We start from the raw sequence: 17,500 nt of genomic DNA, 5'->3' as shown, positions 1-17,500 counted from the left end.
TGAAGATTGTTATTGCTTCCAGGTCTCCACTCTTCTGGGAAGCCTGTTCCCTGCTGTCTGCTCTGCCTCTGGTACAGGACTCTGAGCTCAGTTCTTAGGGGACGGCAACTAAGAATTCATTTCCCTACGATGTGTTAAGCCATTTGGGTCAATACCGGTAAAAGATTTTTTGACAAATTCAGTGAGTTGCCCATTTGATACCATGAACATTTTATGAGTTGGTTTCTAGTGAATTGCCCTGTGTCCTTTTTTGCACTTCAGTCCTCAACCATGTGTAATTTCTTTCTACAATCCAAATTGGAAGACATTTTGAAATTATGCCATCAGATAAAATATTTCAAATAATGACATTGGTCAGGTAGGTACTCTGAAAAAATCATGACACGAGTGTGAGTATAACTTATTTTTAAACTATTCATCAGTTTTCAAAGTGGATAATCATTCCTGAATTAAGGAAAATCACTCCGAAAAGGACATTTCCCGTGCATACACAAACTTTGCCTTTTTTTTCTCCTTTTTTAGAGTTCTACAAATATAGAAATATTTAGTTTTTTTCAAATAAACTTAAATTTTTTTTTTATTTATTTGAGAGAGAGTGAGCACGAGTAGGGGAGGGTCAGAGGGAGAGGGAGAAGCCAGCTCCCCACTGAGCAAGGAACCCAATGCAGGGCTTGATCCCAGGACCCCAGGATCATGACCTGAGCCAAAGGCAGACGCTTAACTGACTGAGCCACCCAGGCGCCCCTAAACTTTTTATTTTGGAAGAATTTAAGATTTGCGGAAAAGTTACAAAGACAGTACAGAGAATTCTTGTATACCCTTCACCCAGGTTCCCCCAATGTTAACGTATTACATAGCCATGGTACAATAATCAAAACCAAGAAATTAGTATTGGTGCAAACCATTAACTAAACTCCAGACTTCATTTGGATCATGCTAGTTTTTCCACTAATATATTTTGTCTTCCAGGCTCGAATCTAGGATACCATGTTGCATTTAGCATACCTTCAGTTTTGAGCCTTGCATTTTTCTCAATGAACAATGTATCTTGGAAATGGTTTCATATCAGCAAATGTAAATGTGGCTCCCTTTAAACCTAGCTGCGTAGTATTGCATGGTGTGCACATGAATTATATAACTCCTTCTCTTCTGACATGATTTAGGCTGTTTCCTAGGTATGGCTTTTTAGTTGTTCGTGTACATAGGTCTTTGCACACACTTGTGAGTGCATTTGCAGAATGGGTTCCCAGAGGGAGAATCAGGAGGTCAAAGGGGTGAGAGTGTTACATTTTAGTGACTAAGCCAACCTGCCCTCATGTAAGGAATATAAACAACAGTGGATGTAGTCAGAGGTGTGTGCCTGCTTGATTGCTAGTACAGTTTATTCTTTCCATTCTATAATCTTAGATGGGTCAAAGAGAGACTGACCCAGTGGGGCAAGAGAGGGAGATAAGCCTGGGCAGGTGGCAAGGAGACAGGCCATAAGGGCCCCTCGGTGCCAGGCAGAGGTGCTGGATGTTGTCCTGAGGGCACTGTGGAGCCATGGAGGGATAGAGGCTTGATCAAGCCATGGACAGATGTGGTCATGTAGAGATGTGGTAGGAAGAGCCATCAAATGGCTACCTCTCCCTTAAACAGTCCTGAGAGCCTCACCTGGCCCTCATCTCTCTGTTTCCCTCTCACCTACAGGAGCAGGCATCTGAGTGGAGGGGTGGGGACAGACATACCTGTTTTGCTAGGTGAGGTCTGCCTTGACCAGGCCACATTGCTGCCAGTCTGGCTGAGTGAGCCACATTCTGCAGGTATGTGACCAGATGGAGCCAAGGAAGGCAGTGACATATCTGGGACAGAGGTGGAAACCAGCCTCCCTGCCCTCCCAGAGGCCAGCTCAAGCTCCAGGCCCCAGCATTTGGCAGGGCCTGACCTGTTTTCACGACTCAGGTAAAATTTGAAAATGTTTAGCAGAATCATTCTTTCTTCAGTGCACATCTCACATCCCACGGTGACATTTTGATTCACATTTATTTATTGGTTTGGGAGGACAGCAATAATCATCATAGAATATTCGGAAAATACCAAAATGTCCAAGGAATGAAATAAAAATCCCCTGCACATATCTCCTCTTCCTTCATAACCAATGACAACCTTGGGGGACTTTGTTTTACAATTTTAATGCTAATGTGCACATATTTATATTTTTATCAGAGAAGTAATCATAGGGGCACTTGGGTGGCTCAGTCTGTTAAGCGTCTGCCCTTAGCTCGGGTCATGATCCCAGGGTCCTGGGTTCGAGCCCCACATTGGGCTCCCCGCACAGTGGAGAGTCTGCTTCTCCCTCTCCCTTTGCCCCTCCCCCTGCTTGTGCTCTCTCATGCCCTCTGTCAAATAAATAAATAAAATCTGGAAAAAAAAGAAAAGCAATCATACTTAGCATGCTCTTTTGTAATCTTTTTGCATTGAATAATTTCCAAAGTATTTTCCCATGACAAATATTCTTTTGCACTGTGATTTTTAAGGGAAAACCTGATTTTATGCATACCAATCTCCATTAATTCCACAAACACTCTTTAAAGACCCTCAGATAAAAAGTATCATTAACTCTAATGTACGCTGAGCCCTTGGGTTGCATCCCTCAGCAAAAGCACGAAGCATATTCAAGTGTGACTTTACTGTTTAAAGTACAAGTATGGGAGTCACCTTGGTGAGTCAGCCTCTGTACATTAGGTATGGTGGAGCCCAGACATTTGCAATTGGGACTCACGCAGCCTCAGCGGATGGTGTATTTCTGCACTTGATTCTGATTACACAGAATGGAGAAAATTCCTGATTCACAATAAAAAATTCTGTTAGTTTCTGAACTCTTAGAATGAATGGGGCCCTATGCCCTGAGGCAGGGATTGTTGGAATCCCCATTTCACAGAGGGGCACACTGTGGCTGAGACAGTGTGGTGGGGCTTGTGAGAAGCTGGTGAGGCCTCTTTGCCTCCTTCAGAGACTCTGAGTCACAGACGAGGTCACTGTGAACTTGCTCATGACCTGAATGTGAAAGCAGATTAGGCCAGAATCCCCCCTTTCCTTGACACGTTTACAAGGCAGTCAAATATGTGCACAGGATCAGGGAGATTTTCATTCCAGAGCCTGCAGGAAAGCCAGTTACGTCAGTTAACTGGGAGCAGCTCTTGTGTGTTAAATATGGTGTGTAGGGGCGCCTGGCTGGCGCAGTCCGTTAAGGTGTCTGACTCCTGATTTCGGCTCAAGTCATGATCTCCGGGTGGTGGGATCAAGCCCCGAGTCGGGCTCCTTGCTCAGCACAAGTCTGCTTGTCCCTCTCCCTCTGCTCCTCCGCCTGCTCACTTGTGCTCTCTCCCTCTCTCTCTCTCTTTCAAATAAATAAATAAATAAATAAAATCTTTTAAAGAATAAAAATAAATAAATAATGGTGTGTATCACATCTACATGCTATTTTAAAATTTTGGCTTGCAAAGTAAACTATATGTTGTTCAGTACTTTAGAAACCACTTTTCTTGTTTTTGAAAAATAATAATCTTTATACAAAGTTTCTCAAACATTATAAAGATATGTATGGAGTCCTTCATGGGGAAGATATATATGATTTTTATAAAAATGAGATCAATTATGTATCCCCTTCCTGCTCCTTGCCTTGTTTACTTAACGACAGATCAAGATGATCTATGACGCATCTATACCCTAGAACGCGTTACAACAGTAAAAAACAAAAACAAAAAACCAGAGGTGAATGTCATAAATACTGACATGAAAATTGACCATAACATATAGTTAGGTAAAGAAAGCAAGTTACAAAGCAATATTTTAAAGCATGATTCTATTAAGCATGTGCTTGTGCTTATGTAAATATCTATAGATGTGTCAATATAAACTTTTGAAAAGCCAAAAAGGACATTCATCATGTGTTAATTATTCGGGGGGGGGGGTTGGACCAGATTTGGGGAGGTGTGGTGTGGGGAATGAAATATGGGACGTTTCCATTTCTAAATTTTTATAATCTCTAAGCAGAAGGGTTATGAATGATTTTGGTTTTTTTTTAAGTATTCTTTTTTTTCCATTTCCATTTTTTCCCATTTTTTAAAACATTATTCTAAAAACATTGGCCCATTTCTTTAAAAAGAAAAGACCAGCCCTGAAAATGTATCTACAAGAATAAAAGTACTGCATGTGGTTTGCAAGTTTTTCTACTCGGCATCTCTTGGAGATTTCTCCATGTTAGAACAGTACCTTTTACTAATGTGTGGTATTCTAGACTACAGACGTAGCATAGCTAACTTAACTGGTCCCCTACAGAGGCTCATTTAGGTCACTGTAATGAACATCTTTATATATACTTTCCAATTATTTATGCCATTATGACATCTTTTTGTATTGGCTCACATAGTTCCATCTTCTTCTTAAACAGCCACAGAGAATCCAGGCCAAGGATAGAACATGAGCCGTACAACCCACTCCCTGCTGAGGGATGTTTCCAATTCTTCACCCTAACAAAAAACCTCTTTGACCATTACAGATTATTAAAAGTATATTTTAAGGGGCCCCTGGGTGACTCAGTTGGTTGAGCATCTGCCTTTGGCTCAGGTCATGATCCCAGGGTCTTGGGATGGAGCCCCGCATCGGGCTCCCTGCTCAGCGGGAAGCCGGCTTCTCCCTCTCCCACTGCCCCTGCTTGTGTTCCCTCTCTCGCTGTGTCTCTCTGTCAAATAAATAAATAAATAAAATCTTTAAAAAAATAAGCAAAAGTGTATTTTTAAAAAGCTGAAATCTAAATTCAGCTTTTGCAGACCATCTGCAGACCAGTGGAGTAAATGGGGACCCTGAGAAACATCATCTGGTTGGGAAGGAAGTCAGGCCCTCTTGGCAGGGCCTAATTGCTATAAAATGGACAGAGGTTGGCCTGCTTGAGTGAGGACAACAGTGAGGATGAAATTCCTAGAGTGTTTGCTGTCATGCATCCATTAGAGAACTTGCTGGAAGCTACAGCCCCTCGAAGGAGGCTATCTGCCACCTGTACCAGCCCAACAGCCCTGCACTCTAATTTTCCTTTGATGAATCACCCCCACTTCCCAACACCATCCTTAGCAGCAGTAATAATTCAGGTACCCTCCTTTCCCCAACCAAAGGATGGGCCTAGACGCTAAGATAGTGAGATTGAATCCTCAACCTTGGCTCAAGCTGTTGGGAGAGAGGCCTCTCTTGCTGCTCCGTGGCTTAGCTATCAAGATGTAAGTCTGGCGTTGCCAGAGGAATCCTGCCTGAGAATGAAGCAGGTTTCCTGGAAACTTAGATTGAACTCCTGGATCTAGATGTGCCTGAAGCCAGCAATGTTGACTCAGTTACACGAGTCAAGAAGTTCCATGTTATGTTTCAGTCAGTGCCAGTTGGGTTTCTGCCACTTCCATTCTTGTTCATTCGCCTTTGCCCCAGAAGAAAACAAATTAATTCATTCAACCAGTATTTATTGAATATCGATGCTCCTCCCTCTGCTGGGTGATGCTGGGGACAATAAAGTGACCACGACAGAGCTTGTCCCTCCCCTCATGGCAATCTCCGTCAACCAGAGAATAAACAATCACAAACTACTTAGCAAAAATGGCAGCACCTGCCATGAGGGAGGAGCTCGGGGAGCTACAACAGAGGCATTGGTGATGTGGGTAGTGGGATCTGGGAAGGGTCCCTTGAGCACAGGACTTTAAGCTGACACTGAAAGATGCGCCAGGAATCAGCAGAGTGAAATGAGGTCAAGGGCTAAGGGTCCCTGTACACATGTCCAAGGGCTTCAGGGCACCCCCAAGTCTCAGCAGGGCTCAGAAAGTTGGTAAAAGAGAGAAGGAAGAGGTAAAAGAGAGGAAGGAGGGAAGGTTAAGGGAGGTGGGAAGGGGAGACGTGAGGCAGGCATCCAGACCTCAGCCGGAGGAAACCGGAACGGGAGAAGGAGGAGGCGGCCGAGGTGCGCACGTGGCCTTCCCTCCTTTTTCCTCACAACGTGGTGTAGAAATACATGGCTATCAGCATCACAGGGAGCTGGATGAGGAGGCAGTCAGGTGAGGGGCGCTCCAGCCCCACACCCACATCCCCCCCTCGCCCACAGGCTTCCCGCCTCTCACCGTCCACATCAGGATGGCAAACCCAAACCATGAGATACCCCACGTGTAGCTGTCGATGGCATGGCCGATGTGCTCGAAGCAGCCCTGGGCGGGGGGGGGGGGGGGACAGGGGTTTGAGAAAATGCCCAGTAGGGCTAGCACTGAGGGAGAGTCCCTGCCTTCCCCTCAGCCATGCAATGGGGATTGTGGCAGTGTCTACCTCCCAGAATGGTTTTTGGGGAGCCAGGGATGTGATGTTGAACCCAGGCCCCAGGCAAGTAGGTACTACCCTGGCGGTGGCTATGACAGTCTGAGGGTGATTTTGTGCAGAGCTGGCTTTCCACACTGCCCACAAGTTCCAAGGGTTTGAAATCTGCCTTTAGGAGCAGTGCAGTTTTGATACGTCCCCATTTAGGAAGGAGGCCAAGTGGGGCCTGAGCCTCACAACAGAGTCACCTTCAGGTAGACCCCTGCCTCGACTTGGAAGCAGCCACGAACAAAGGTTGAGGGTGCGCGTCCTGGAGTCAGGCGGGACTGAGTTGGGGGCCATCCCCGTCATTTGTTAGCTGTTAGGGCCTGGGAACGATTCTGGCTCTCTGAGCCTCAGTTTGCCCATCTGTGAGGTGACAATCTTGACAGCACTGGCCTCTGAAAGTGGTCGTGGGGAGTCCATGAAATGACGCATGCGTGCACTCTGCACAGAGTTGGGCTTCAGAAATGGCCGTCTGGCTCTGATAGCCGTCATGCTTGGCGCAGGTCCCCTCCCTGTGACACCTGATCTAAGACATGTGGCTGAAGGGCCCCTAGGCAGCCGAAAGCAGCCAGAGGGACCGTTGGAACTGGTTCTCCTCCTAGTCTAACCTCCTCTGGTTTCTCTCTCTGCCTCTGCACTCACCTTGCACTGGTTAAAGCTCCTGAAATCCAGTCCCAGCTCCATCGCTCACTAGAGAGTGAACTCAGTTTCATCATCCTTAAAATGGGCTCATTGATAATATTGCACCTCACAGGCCGTGGTGGGAATTAAATAAGACAAAGACTTAAAGCCCTTAGAAGAATGCCGGGAACGACATAGAACGACAAAGAACGACATAAAGGCTCAATGAACGTTGTTACTAAGGTGGGCACGCTATTGCTATGATTCCTGTTGCTCTTCTTCCCAGGCGACCTGAGAAAAGTGGCAGGTGCCAGCTCAGGATCAGACAGACCCTGGGCCTCCCAGTGACTTGCAGAGGGAGCAGGGGAGAGAGTCGAGAGAGCCGGAGAGACGGGAGAGAGAGAAAGAAGCCAGAGAGGGAGGAGGAGAAGAAAGTGGGAGGGAGGCTGAGGTAGAAGGAGCAGAGGGGCTGGACCGATGCACAGACAGGGGAGTGGCAGTGAGCGGACACACCTTGGTGAACAGGTAGTCTGTGTGGCCCAGGCGGCAGCCTTCTGCACTGAGGGGGATGAAGTTGCCAGTCCGCCGACAGCACAGTGGGGGCCAGGGGAACACCACCTCCGGGGTGGCTGCCCGGAAAGCTGATGTGAAGTTCACCCAGTCCATGGGCCCGGATGTGCCACAGCACTCTTGCTGGAGAGAAGTGGGAGGAGGATCAGGCAGGCTCTGGCTCAGAGAGGACAGCCACTCGCCTGAGGTCCCAGAGGGAGGAAGGGGCCGACTTCCCCATGTCCTGGGCCTCGATGTGGGGGGCGGGCAGTGTCTGTGCGTGTGAACAAGGAGCAGAAGATATTTGTCCCAGCACCAAGAGGCTGATGGGGGTTTGAGTCAAACCCACACTTGTGACTCATTTTAAAATTCTTTTGAATTAGCTGTCAACAAAATCTGAGGTAAATGACACCAAAAAAAGGATTTCTGGCTTTTTTCTGGCCCCTGTGGGTGTACAACTAGTGGCCCTGAATGATGAAAACATTGGCTCCTTCACGTATGAGTTCCAATCCTGGCTAGTGGTATGACTTGAAACCAATTGGGACCTTACTTCCCCTTGGGTCCTCAATATTCTCTTCTGCCATATCACGTTGGGTTTAATTAAGAATGTGGCTTCTGGGGCACCGGGGTGGTGCAGTCACTTGGGCGTCTGACTCTTGGTTTTGGCTCGGGTCATGATGGGTCATGATCTCGGGGTCGTGGGGTCGGGCCCCATGTTGGGCTCCGCACTTGGCACGGAGTCTGCTTGAGACTCTCTCTCCCTCTCCCTCTGCCCTTCCCCACCCCCCGCACATGTGCATGCTCTCTCTCTCTTTCACTCAAATAAATAAGTGAATCTTAAAAAAAAAAAAAAAAAAAAAAGAATGTGGCTTCTGGAAGCTGGTGGCCTGGGTTTGAATCCTTTTGGTTCTGTGACCTACTGGATGTGTGACCTTATGTAAGCCACTCAAACTCTTACCTTGGTTTCTTCATGGCTAAAAAGCTGATCTCCCTTATGGGGTGGTTGTAAGGATTAAATAAGCTTTAAAAGTGCTTCCAACAGTACTAAACAAAAGTTAGTGCTCATTAAATGTTCATTATTGTGATTAAGAAGGTATCTGTAATGGTCAAGAACAGAGGCTCTGGATCCAGGCTGTCAGACTTTGATCCCAGCTTACCAACCATGTGACACTGGGCAAGTGATGTTCCCTTTTCCCTTTTCTGGGCCTGTCTACTCATCTGGAAAATGACCATGACCAGCCTCGCCCCCCAGAAGAACCACAGGAGTGGGTATCATCTACCAGTGGGCATAATGGGAGGCCCCTATCTACCTCTGTGGTCAGAGCCCCAGGTCCTCCAGCCCTCCCTCCCCCCTCACCACCTCATCTCCTCATCCCCCCGCCTTGTCTACCTCAATCATGACACGGTCCCAGAGGCGAGTCAGTTCCTGGCCCTGGTCTGTGTCTGCACTGTAGAAGGTCAGCATCTGCTTGGTAATCAGGGATGGGTTGGACACCATCTGTGGAGGTCCAGGAAGAACAGGGTCCAGTGGGGCCGTGTGGTGGTGGGGGAGTCGACCGCCGCTCCATCCCCAGACTCAGACCCAGATCCTTGCCACTCTTGCCCCAAGTCATGCCCCTCCCCTGGCCTTTGCCCAGCTCACATAGTCACGATGAGTGTAGGACGTGATGCAGGAGGCGCACTCAAAGATGTAGACGATGAGCATGAGCACCAGGTACTGGGGAGAGATGGAGGGAGAGACAGAGGGACCCCCCAGTCAGGGCAAAGCCTGTGGAGCCACACCCCCTCAAGGAAGTGGAGGACAACGTAAATGGCGGCATCTATGTGGTGGGTGTACAGGTGTTCCCTGTTCAAGGCTTTCACCTTTTCTGTATGTTTGAAATTTTTTTATAACAAAATGTTAGGGAAAAAATGAAATCAACAAAATATGTAAAGTATTGCCTGAAATTACTATTGGTCTGGACGTAGTAAAATAAATAACTACTATAGGAAAAAAAAAAAAGACACTCTTGAGACAACCAGAGACATTTGAACACAGACTAGGTACTGCAACATAGACATGAAGGAACTTGGGTGAATTTTGTAGGGCTCAACGGTGGCATGGTTGTTACGCATAAAAACAAAACAAAAAAAAGCTCTTTCCTCGCCCTTCACCCTCACCCTTAAAGCAACAGGGGGTGGAATGGGGATATGCCAACACCTCTGCCAAAAGTTAAGATGATGTGGCACAACACGCCTGACTGCTCTCAACAACGTCCTTATCACTCAGAGAAACGTGCACTCAAGTATTTACAGGTAAATGATTTGGTGTCTGGAATGCACTTCAAAATACCCCAGAAAGAACAATGTGGGTAGGCAGAGGGTGGAGCCGAGGGGACCAAGTTGGCTGGGCTGTGCTGTGGTCGATATTGTTGAAACCAGGTGATGGGTACGCAGAGTTCATGCCATTTCCTCCACTCTATGTTTGAAATTTCCCATAATAGATTTTTTGTTTTTAAATTCCATGTCTTAGTTAATGACAAACCAATAGGGGAGACAGACACAGACACAAACCTTTTTTTTTTTTTAACTGGTTGGCTGAGCTTTTAGGGCTTTGGTTAAACTGTTATGTCAGAGAATTACATGCAGGAAAGAAAGCAAAAGAGAAGGAAAAGACCCTTTCCAAGGCTCCATCTTACTCCCAGTAAAGCCAAAGTCCTTATCAAGGCTGGCAAGACCCGACTGACAGGCCCACCTCCCCTTTCCTGCCCTCATCCTCCGTGCCCACCGCCCACGGTACCCCCCTTCCCTCCACCCTCCTTGCCTCTCCCTCATCCCCACCCCCTCTTGGCTCTGGCCACACTGGACTCCTGGCTCCCTCTTGCTGTTCCCTCCCCCAGGAATGCTCTTCCTGCAGACACAAGGCGCACTCCCTCACCTCCCCCAGGCCTTCCCTTTCTCTGGCTGCAGGCCTCCCCTCCCACTTCTCCAGCTCCAGATCTCCCTTCCCTCCTCACTGTCCACTGTCGCATTGGGGGCATCCTACCCTTAGGGCAAGGGCTTTTCTGTTTTCTCTCTAGATAGCCCCAGTGCCTAGCGCAGGATTTGGCCCATGGTTCTTGCTCCATCAACATTTGTTGATTGAATAAGCAGCTGCTCCTGGGAATCTAAGAGGCCCTCAATTGTGGACCACGCACAATGTTGGCTCTATGTCGGGTGGCCAGGATCGGAACCCCTGCCTTCCCTATCACCTGGGCTGTTGGCTTCTTTGAGACCCAATTTTCCTGTCTGGTAAATGGGTAGAGAAGCACTAATTCCAGAGAGCTGCTGGGGACACTGAGGGAGCTCATTTTCTGAACTGCTTAGCCTAGTGCCAGGCACATGAGTCGTCCTTGGGAAGTGTGGGTTCTTGCTGTGGTGGTTATCACTGGCAGAAATGAAGAGCAAGGGGGTGCCTGGGTGGCTTAGCCGTTAGGCGTCTGCCTTCAGCTCGGGTCATGGTCCCGGGGTCCTGGGATCGAGCCCCGCATCAGGCTCCCTGCTCAGCGGGAAGCCTGCTTCTCCCTCTCCCACTCCCCCTGCTTGTGTTCCCTCTCTCACGGTGTCTCTCTCTGTCACATAAATAAATAAAATCTTAAAAGAAGAAAAAGAAAAAGAAATGAAGAGCAAGGCTCAAGCTGAACTGCTCAGGTTTAAATCCAGCCGTCACCCACTCGCTGTGCAACCCTGGGTAAGTGATGTCACTTCTCTGAGCCTCAGTTTCAACTCTGTCAAATGGGCTCACCATGCTGACGGTACCTCCTGGCGGGCTGTGAGGAGTAAACGCACCCATCCATGTAAAGTATTTAGAATATAATGAGCACTCCTGAAATGGCAGCTGTGCTATTATTATTGTTGTTGTTGTTGTTTTCACAGAGCTCATGTGCACAGACTCTGGGGATCAACTAGCTGAGGTTCGCATCTCAGTCCTGCCACTCAAGAGCCGTCCTCCGGGGCAGAGCACCCTTCCCTTCCTCTCTGTGCCCCAGTTTTCTCTGTAGATTGAGGGTAACAGCTGAGCCTGCCTTACTGGGTTATGCAAAGATGAAATAGAGTGACTGCCACGAGGCCCGAGTGCGGCACACGCTGGACACACACTCGCGGCTCTGCCAGCCGCGCTTGAGGTGACTGTGGTGACCATCCCCGTGCCCGCCCGGCCCCATGCCCTCCCCCTGGGGCCTCACCGTGAGGATCATGGACCGGCGGCGGCACAGTGCTGCGCCCACCCCAAAGCTGGCCACCACGAAGAAGGAGAAGCCGCAGAAGATGGCGATCCAGGCGCCAGCGAAGACGTCATCCTTGCCCGAGACGCCCATCAGTGGGTACACGCGGTACTGGTCGGCTGTCACCCACACCGTCTCGGCAAACAGGGCCAGGCCTGACAGCTGGGCAGGGCATCAGGTTAGAGAGGGTACAGCAGCTGGGGCCGCGGGACTCTCCCTGAGCAAGTTCCCCTCCTGAGCCTCCACCGCCCTCCGTAAGGTGGGCATGTCCGAGGGACAAGGACATCGCCTTCTATGAGCAGGGACGGGGCTGGGCAGAGGCCAGAAGGGAAGGGCTGCCCAGCTAGATCCCTGCCCCCCGCCCACGCCCCAGCTGCCTGACGCTTCAAGGATACCATGAGATGCCACATGAGAAGCCCAGACCGCATGACTGGAACAGAGGAGACACTCATTTGGTCACCCTGCCTTCCCTCAAACAGTGTTGTTATTCCCGAGCGGGGAATCTGGCCAGAGCCAGAGCAACTACAAATGCATCAACCTTTGGGCACCTGGGTGGCTCAGTTGGTAAAGCGACTGCCTTTCGGCTCAGGTCATGATCCTGGAGTCCCGGGATCGAGTCCCACATCAGGCTCCCTGCTCAGCAGGGAGTCTGCTTCTCCCTCTGACCCTCTTCCCTCTCGTGTTCTCTATCTCTCATTCTCTCTCTCTCAAATAAATAAAAATCTTAAAAACAAACAAACAAACAAACAAACAAATGCATCAACCCTTTGATCCAGCGATGCTGCTTGCAGAAATCAATCCTACCCGTGCAGGAAAATCACAAACCCACAAGGTCATTCTCCGCACCTCCGTGTCAAAGGCACCACCATGCCGCACAAGGCAGTGCTCTGCAGGGGTGGAAAAGGGCGGGGAGGCTCTCTGAGGACTCACGTGGAGTGACCTCCAGACTATGGGAGCGGGAGAAACAGGGAAGCACAGAACAGGATGCAGAATGAGCTACATTTGGGACAAAAAGGGAAGAAAATAGGTATATACGTTCCTATTTGTATGTGCTTAAAGAACTTTGGAGAAACTAAAGATCTAGGTACCTATAGGGATGAGAGATGGGGAACAGGGAGAGGGGAAGGCTTCTCAGTGGATACCTTTGACCCCAATCAAGCTAATTGTCATAGGGCACGTAGTGTGTGCGCGCCCCGCGTCAGTCCTAGTAACAGCTTCCTGTGCGATGATCCCTGTTACCCGCTGCAGGGCACTATTCCTGCTAAGGCCAATACAGACAGCAACCACACGTGCCAGACTCTGGTCTGAGCCCATGAATCCAATAACTCATCCTCCCGGCATTCCTATTTTCTCTCCACCTACAGAGGAGAAAACCGAGGCCCAGAGAGGTTACATTGCTGGCCCCAGGTCCCACAGTAGAACGAGGCAGCGCTGGGGTTTGAACCCAGGCTGTCTGGCTCCAGAGCCATGTACAGGTATCACACTTTAAAAAATTAACTATTAATGAAATACTATGGTTAGTACTCATCACTATGGGAGTCCTGGGCCCTCAGTCTCCACCCCCAGGCCTGGGCTGTCCCTCCCCACCCACCCACTGGGCTCCCAGCACTGGGGGAGGTCTCACCAGAATAATGATGTTGCCCACCACCAGCAGGCCCACCACAACTGGAGACCCCTTCTCTGCCTCTGTTGCTGCGGATGCCATGGTCCTGCCTGGGACACATGAGCAGGAATGAGGCCAGGCAGAGGCCGGATGGGAGGGCAGCCCCAGCCAGGCCCACCACCCTCCCTCCACACCCCAGCTGCCAGGGGATGCTCCCAGCTCTCTGCTGGGCCCAGACTGGAATTGAACGAATCCTCCCACAACGCTGATGGTGGGCCATCTTACAGAAGAAGGAACCAAGGCTCAGGCAGGGCAGTCACTGGCCAGAGCTCAGCGCTGGGCTCCCTGTACCTCAGAGCTTCCCAATTTCCCCTGCTCATCCAGACCCCCCGAGCCCCCTCCTCACCTTCTCTTTCCGAAGCCTCTGTGGCCAGCTCTTCCCACAGTGGCTCCCTATATATGCCCAGGCCCCTCCTTGAGCCAGTCCCCAGGAAGGGGGAAGGGTGTCTGGAGGAAGAAACAAGAGGTCAAGCAGGCCGACCAGCATGGAAGAAGAGTTTTATGAGCACCACCCCCCCCAACCCAAGTGATTTATAGACCTGAAATTCAAGATTGTGCTAATGTCTGGCTGCATGAGCAGGGTGATGTGCCCCAGGCCTCCAGCTCCCAGGCTGCCGTGGTGGTGGAGGAGGCTGGGGTTGGGAGGGTGAGTGCACCACTTGATCTCTCTCCTTTGGACGTGGGCCTTCCTGGGAGCAGGGGAGAGATCCAAGTTGGATCCTCACGTGAATCCTGAATCCCAGAACTGCCTCTTGTGCTGGTGGCTCCACATCTCAGGCTGGGAGCCCAGGGGGAGGTCCAGACAGGGACCCCAGCAGGCTAGGTCAGAGCTGGACCGAGACAAGGAGGTGGGGAGGAGATGAAGGGGCAGGAGGGAGGGCAGCTCAGAAGGCTGATTATATGGGCCAGAGGCTGAAGGGAGACAGTGGCTTGAGATGGGTGGGGGAGGGGAGTTCCAGATGAGTGTATGAGGGGGAGATGAAGAGAGTGTGCTAGAAAAAGAGAGAGGGCACATGGAATGGGCTTGGTGGGAGAAAAGTACCCCCCCACCCATGCATACAGACAAAGCAGGGCTACAGTGAGCCATAGGTGGAAATGTCTTCAGGCTGCAGAATCAAAGAGACCGAGCTTGAAATCCCAGTTCTGCCTCCTCTGGGCTGCGTAACTTGGTATGTGCGTTTGCCCATCTGTAGAATGAGTATCATCGGACGACTCGCCCCAGTAGCAGTGGGAACTGAGCGCAGGGATATGTGCAAAGAATGTCCTCTGGCTTGGTGTACAGCAAGAGGCCAGGCGACACCAGCAACGCTCCCGGGGGCCCACTTTTCCTCCGATGGTGCCCCCTAGTGTCACAAGGCTGGTTCCTCAGGTGAAAATGGCTTGGGGCACCCCGTCCTTCCCCAGAACTTCTCAAGAACCAAGGCACTGACTGTATTTTCTCTCTGAGCTGCAGCTCCCTTGGGGCATGTGAAATGGGCAAACAAATGGAACTTAAAATTTCAGTGTTAAGACAATGGCTTGGTAATAAAACACATGAGATGTGTTCCGATTAAAATTAAAATGAGTCATTTGTTTTTTAGCCAATCCACTTTACATTTAAGATAGTTTTTCTCTGTTGATTTACATTTATATTAAGGAGTAATAAGAAAATTTAAATAATAACGTACATGACCTGTCAAGTACATTTTATGAGCTTTAGCTAAAATAACTTGGTAATAATAGGGCCATGCTAACGACATGAAATACTTTTATTTTCAAACAGTTGGTAACTGTTAGTAGTTGGAAGTTATATAAAATGTCTCAGCCTTTTGGCAAGACCAAGTGTAAAATGCCTGGTAAAAGCAAAAAGTTATCATCAATGGGGCATTACTGTCACCAGTCATAAAAGGGATCCATTTTGTTCTAGTGTGATGTTAAAGCCTTTTAAAAAATTTTTAATAAATTTTACTTATTTGAGAGAGACAGAGAGAGAGAGGGAGAGTACTGAGGGAGTGGGAGAAGCAGGCTTCCTGCTGAGCACGGAGCCCGATGCGGGACTCGATCCCAGGACCCTGAGATCATGACCTGAGCTGAAGGCAGATGATTAGCCAACTGAGCCACCCAGGTGCCCTGTTCTAGTGTGATATCAAACATTAACTTTCACGATTCCTTCTTCTCATTATATAAGCCAGTCTTCAAACAATACATGTTGAAGTGCTAATTACCTCCTCTAAAAAATCACAATGCTGGGGTGCCTGGGTGGCTCAGTCAGTTAGGTGTCCGAATCTTGATTTTGTCTCAGGTCATGATCTTGGGGTCGTGGGGTCGAGCCCCCCACCTACCTGTGTGTGCTCTCTCTCTCTAAAAAAAATTTTTTTAAAAAAAGTCACAATGCCAAGATCTCCTAAAGAGGACTGTTGCCTATCCACGATTATCCTGTGATCCAGTCATTTGTCCCTGGGAATCCCCCCATTTCTGTCTACTAAACGCTCTGAAAGTATTCATATTAGTCCCAAACTGGAAACCACCCAAATGCTCCTTCCCAGTAGAATGGGTAAGTACATTATGGTACATACATACAAGGGATACTATTCAGCAATAAAAGGCAATGAACTATTGGTACTTGCAAGTACAGGGATGAATTAAAAAAAAAAAAGCATTAAATGAAAAAAGCCACATTCAAAAGACTGTAAATGTATGATTCTAGATATGAAGTTTGAAAACAGGCAAAACCAATCTAGGGAGATAAAAGTCAGGGGAGTTGTTACCCTTGGGAGCATTGTGACTAGAGGGACAGGGAGGGGATTTCTCTTTCTTGGTCTGGACACTGGTTACATGGGGTGTTCAGATTGTGACAATTTGTCTAGCTGTACAGTCACCATAAGTGCATTTCTCTGGGAATATGTATATATTCTGAATTACAATGTGTTCCAAAGAGGGTAAAACCTTTTCGAAGAAATATATTCGATGTGTCAAAGGGGTGTTTTCCAAAGGGTGCACAAGAGCTGATTTTAGGCTGTTTATGGACTTGAAATGGTATGAACCTACTTAACTGATATCTAATGGGAAAATGATCTAGTTCTAATCCTCCAATCTCGATGGTGCCATTGAGAAAGGCTCAGTGGTCTGATACTGTGTCCTAAACACCTCTCTCACCTTGCTTAGAGCAGGTCTCAGCAGGCCTCAGTGTGTGAGTGGAATTGAATAATATATTTTCAAGGCAAGACCAGAGATAACTTCATTACTACATTTGGGGCTCATCACCCTCCACAACCTTTGCACTGTCTTCTTCAGATCCCAGGTGTCACCGGCTGAGTTAATTCCATACCCTCAGCTCATTATTCCCCACAAGATATCTCTTGTTTTAAATTTAACTTATTCCCTTATATCCATCCCCATATCTCAATCGCTTTTGGTGCCCTCTACTGGCAAACACTCTAATATGTCCGCATGTATCTTTTTTTATCATTATTATGTTATGTTAATCACCATACATTACATCATTAGTTTTTTTTTTTTTTTTTGTTAAAGATTTTATTTATTTATTTGACAGAGAGACACAGCGAGAGAGGGAACACAAGCAGGGGGAGTGGGAGAGGGAGAAGCAGGCTTCCCGTGGAGCGGGGAACCTGATGCCAGGCTCGATCCCAGGACCCTGGGCTAGTGACCCGAGCGGAAGGGAGATGCTTAACGACTTAGCCACCCAGGTGCTCCTACATCATTAGGTTTTGATGCGGTGTTCCATGATTCATTGTTTGCACATAACACCCAGTGCTCCATGCAGAACGTGTCCTCTTTAAAACCCATCACCAGGCTCTCTCCCCTCTAGAACTCTGTTTTTCAGAGTCCATAGTCTCTCATGGTTCGTCTCCCCCTCCGATTTCCCCCCCTTCATTCTTCCCTTCCTGCTATCTTCTTCTTCTTCTTCTTTTTTTTTAACATATAATGTATTATTTGTTTCAGAGATACAGGTCTGTGATTCAACAGTCTTGCACAATTCACAGCACTCACCATAGCACATACCCTCCCCAATGTCTATCACCCAGCCACCCCATCCCTCCCACCCCCCACCACTCTAGCA

At 48.5% G+C, this 17,500-nt stretch overlaps 1 protein-coding gene across 1 annotated transcript; it reads right to left on the bottom strand.

Moving 5' to 3' along the window:
* Positions 1–6,006: 6,006 nt before the first annotated feature.
* On the bottom strand, positions 6,007–13,927 carry UPK1A (uroplakin 1A). Its single transcript, XM_028123634.2, has 7 exons — positions 13,402–13,927; positions 11,739–11,939; positions 9,179–9,253; positions 8,927–9,034; positions 7,501–7,680; positions 6,135–6,218; positions 6,007–6,051 (listed from the first exon to the last, which is right to left on the bottom strand). Exons 1-7 carry the CDS (start codon positions 13,480–13,482, stop codon positions 6,007–6,009), a joined length of 774 nt encoding a protein of 257 aa, XP_027979435.2. The 5' UTR covers positions 13,483–13,927.
* Between the last annotated feature and the right edge of the window lie 3,573 nt (positions 13,928–17,500).

This window comes from Eumetopias jubatus, unplaced genomic scaffold (genome assembly GCF_037043125.1).
Source record: "Eumetopias jubatus isolate StellerSeaLion01/CBP00866 unplaced genomic scaffold, mEumJub1_p1.0 scaffold_10, whole genome shotgun sequence".
NCBI lineage: Eukaryota > Metazoa > Chordata > Mammalia > Carnivora > Otariidae > Eumetopias > Eumetopias jubatus.
Note: the sequence above shows the minus strand (reverse complement) of the source record. Positions and strands in the feature narration are given on the sequence as shown.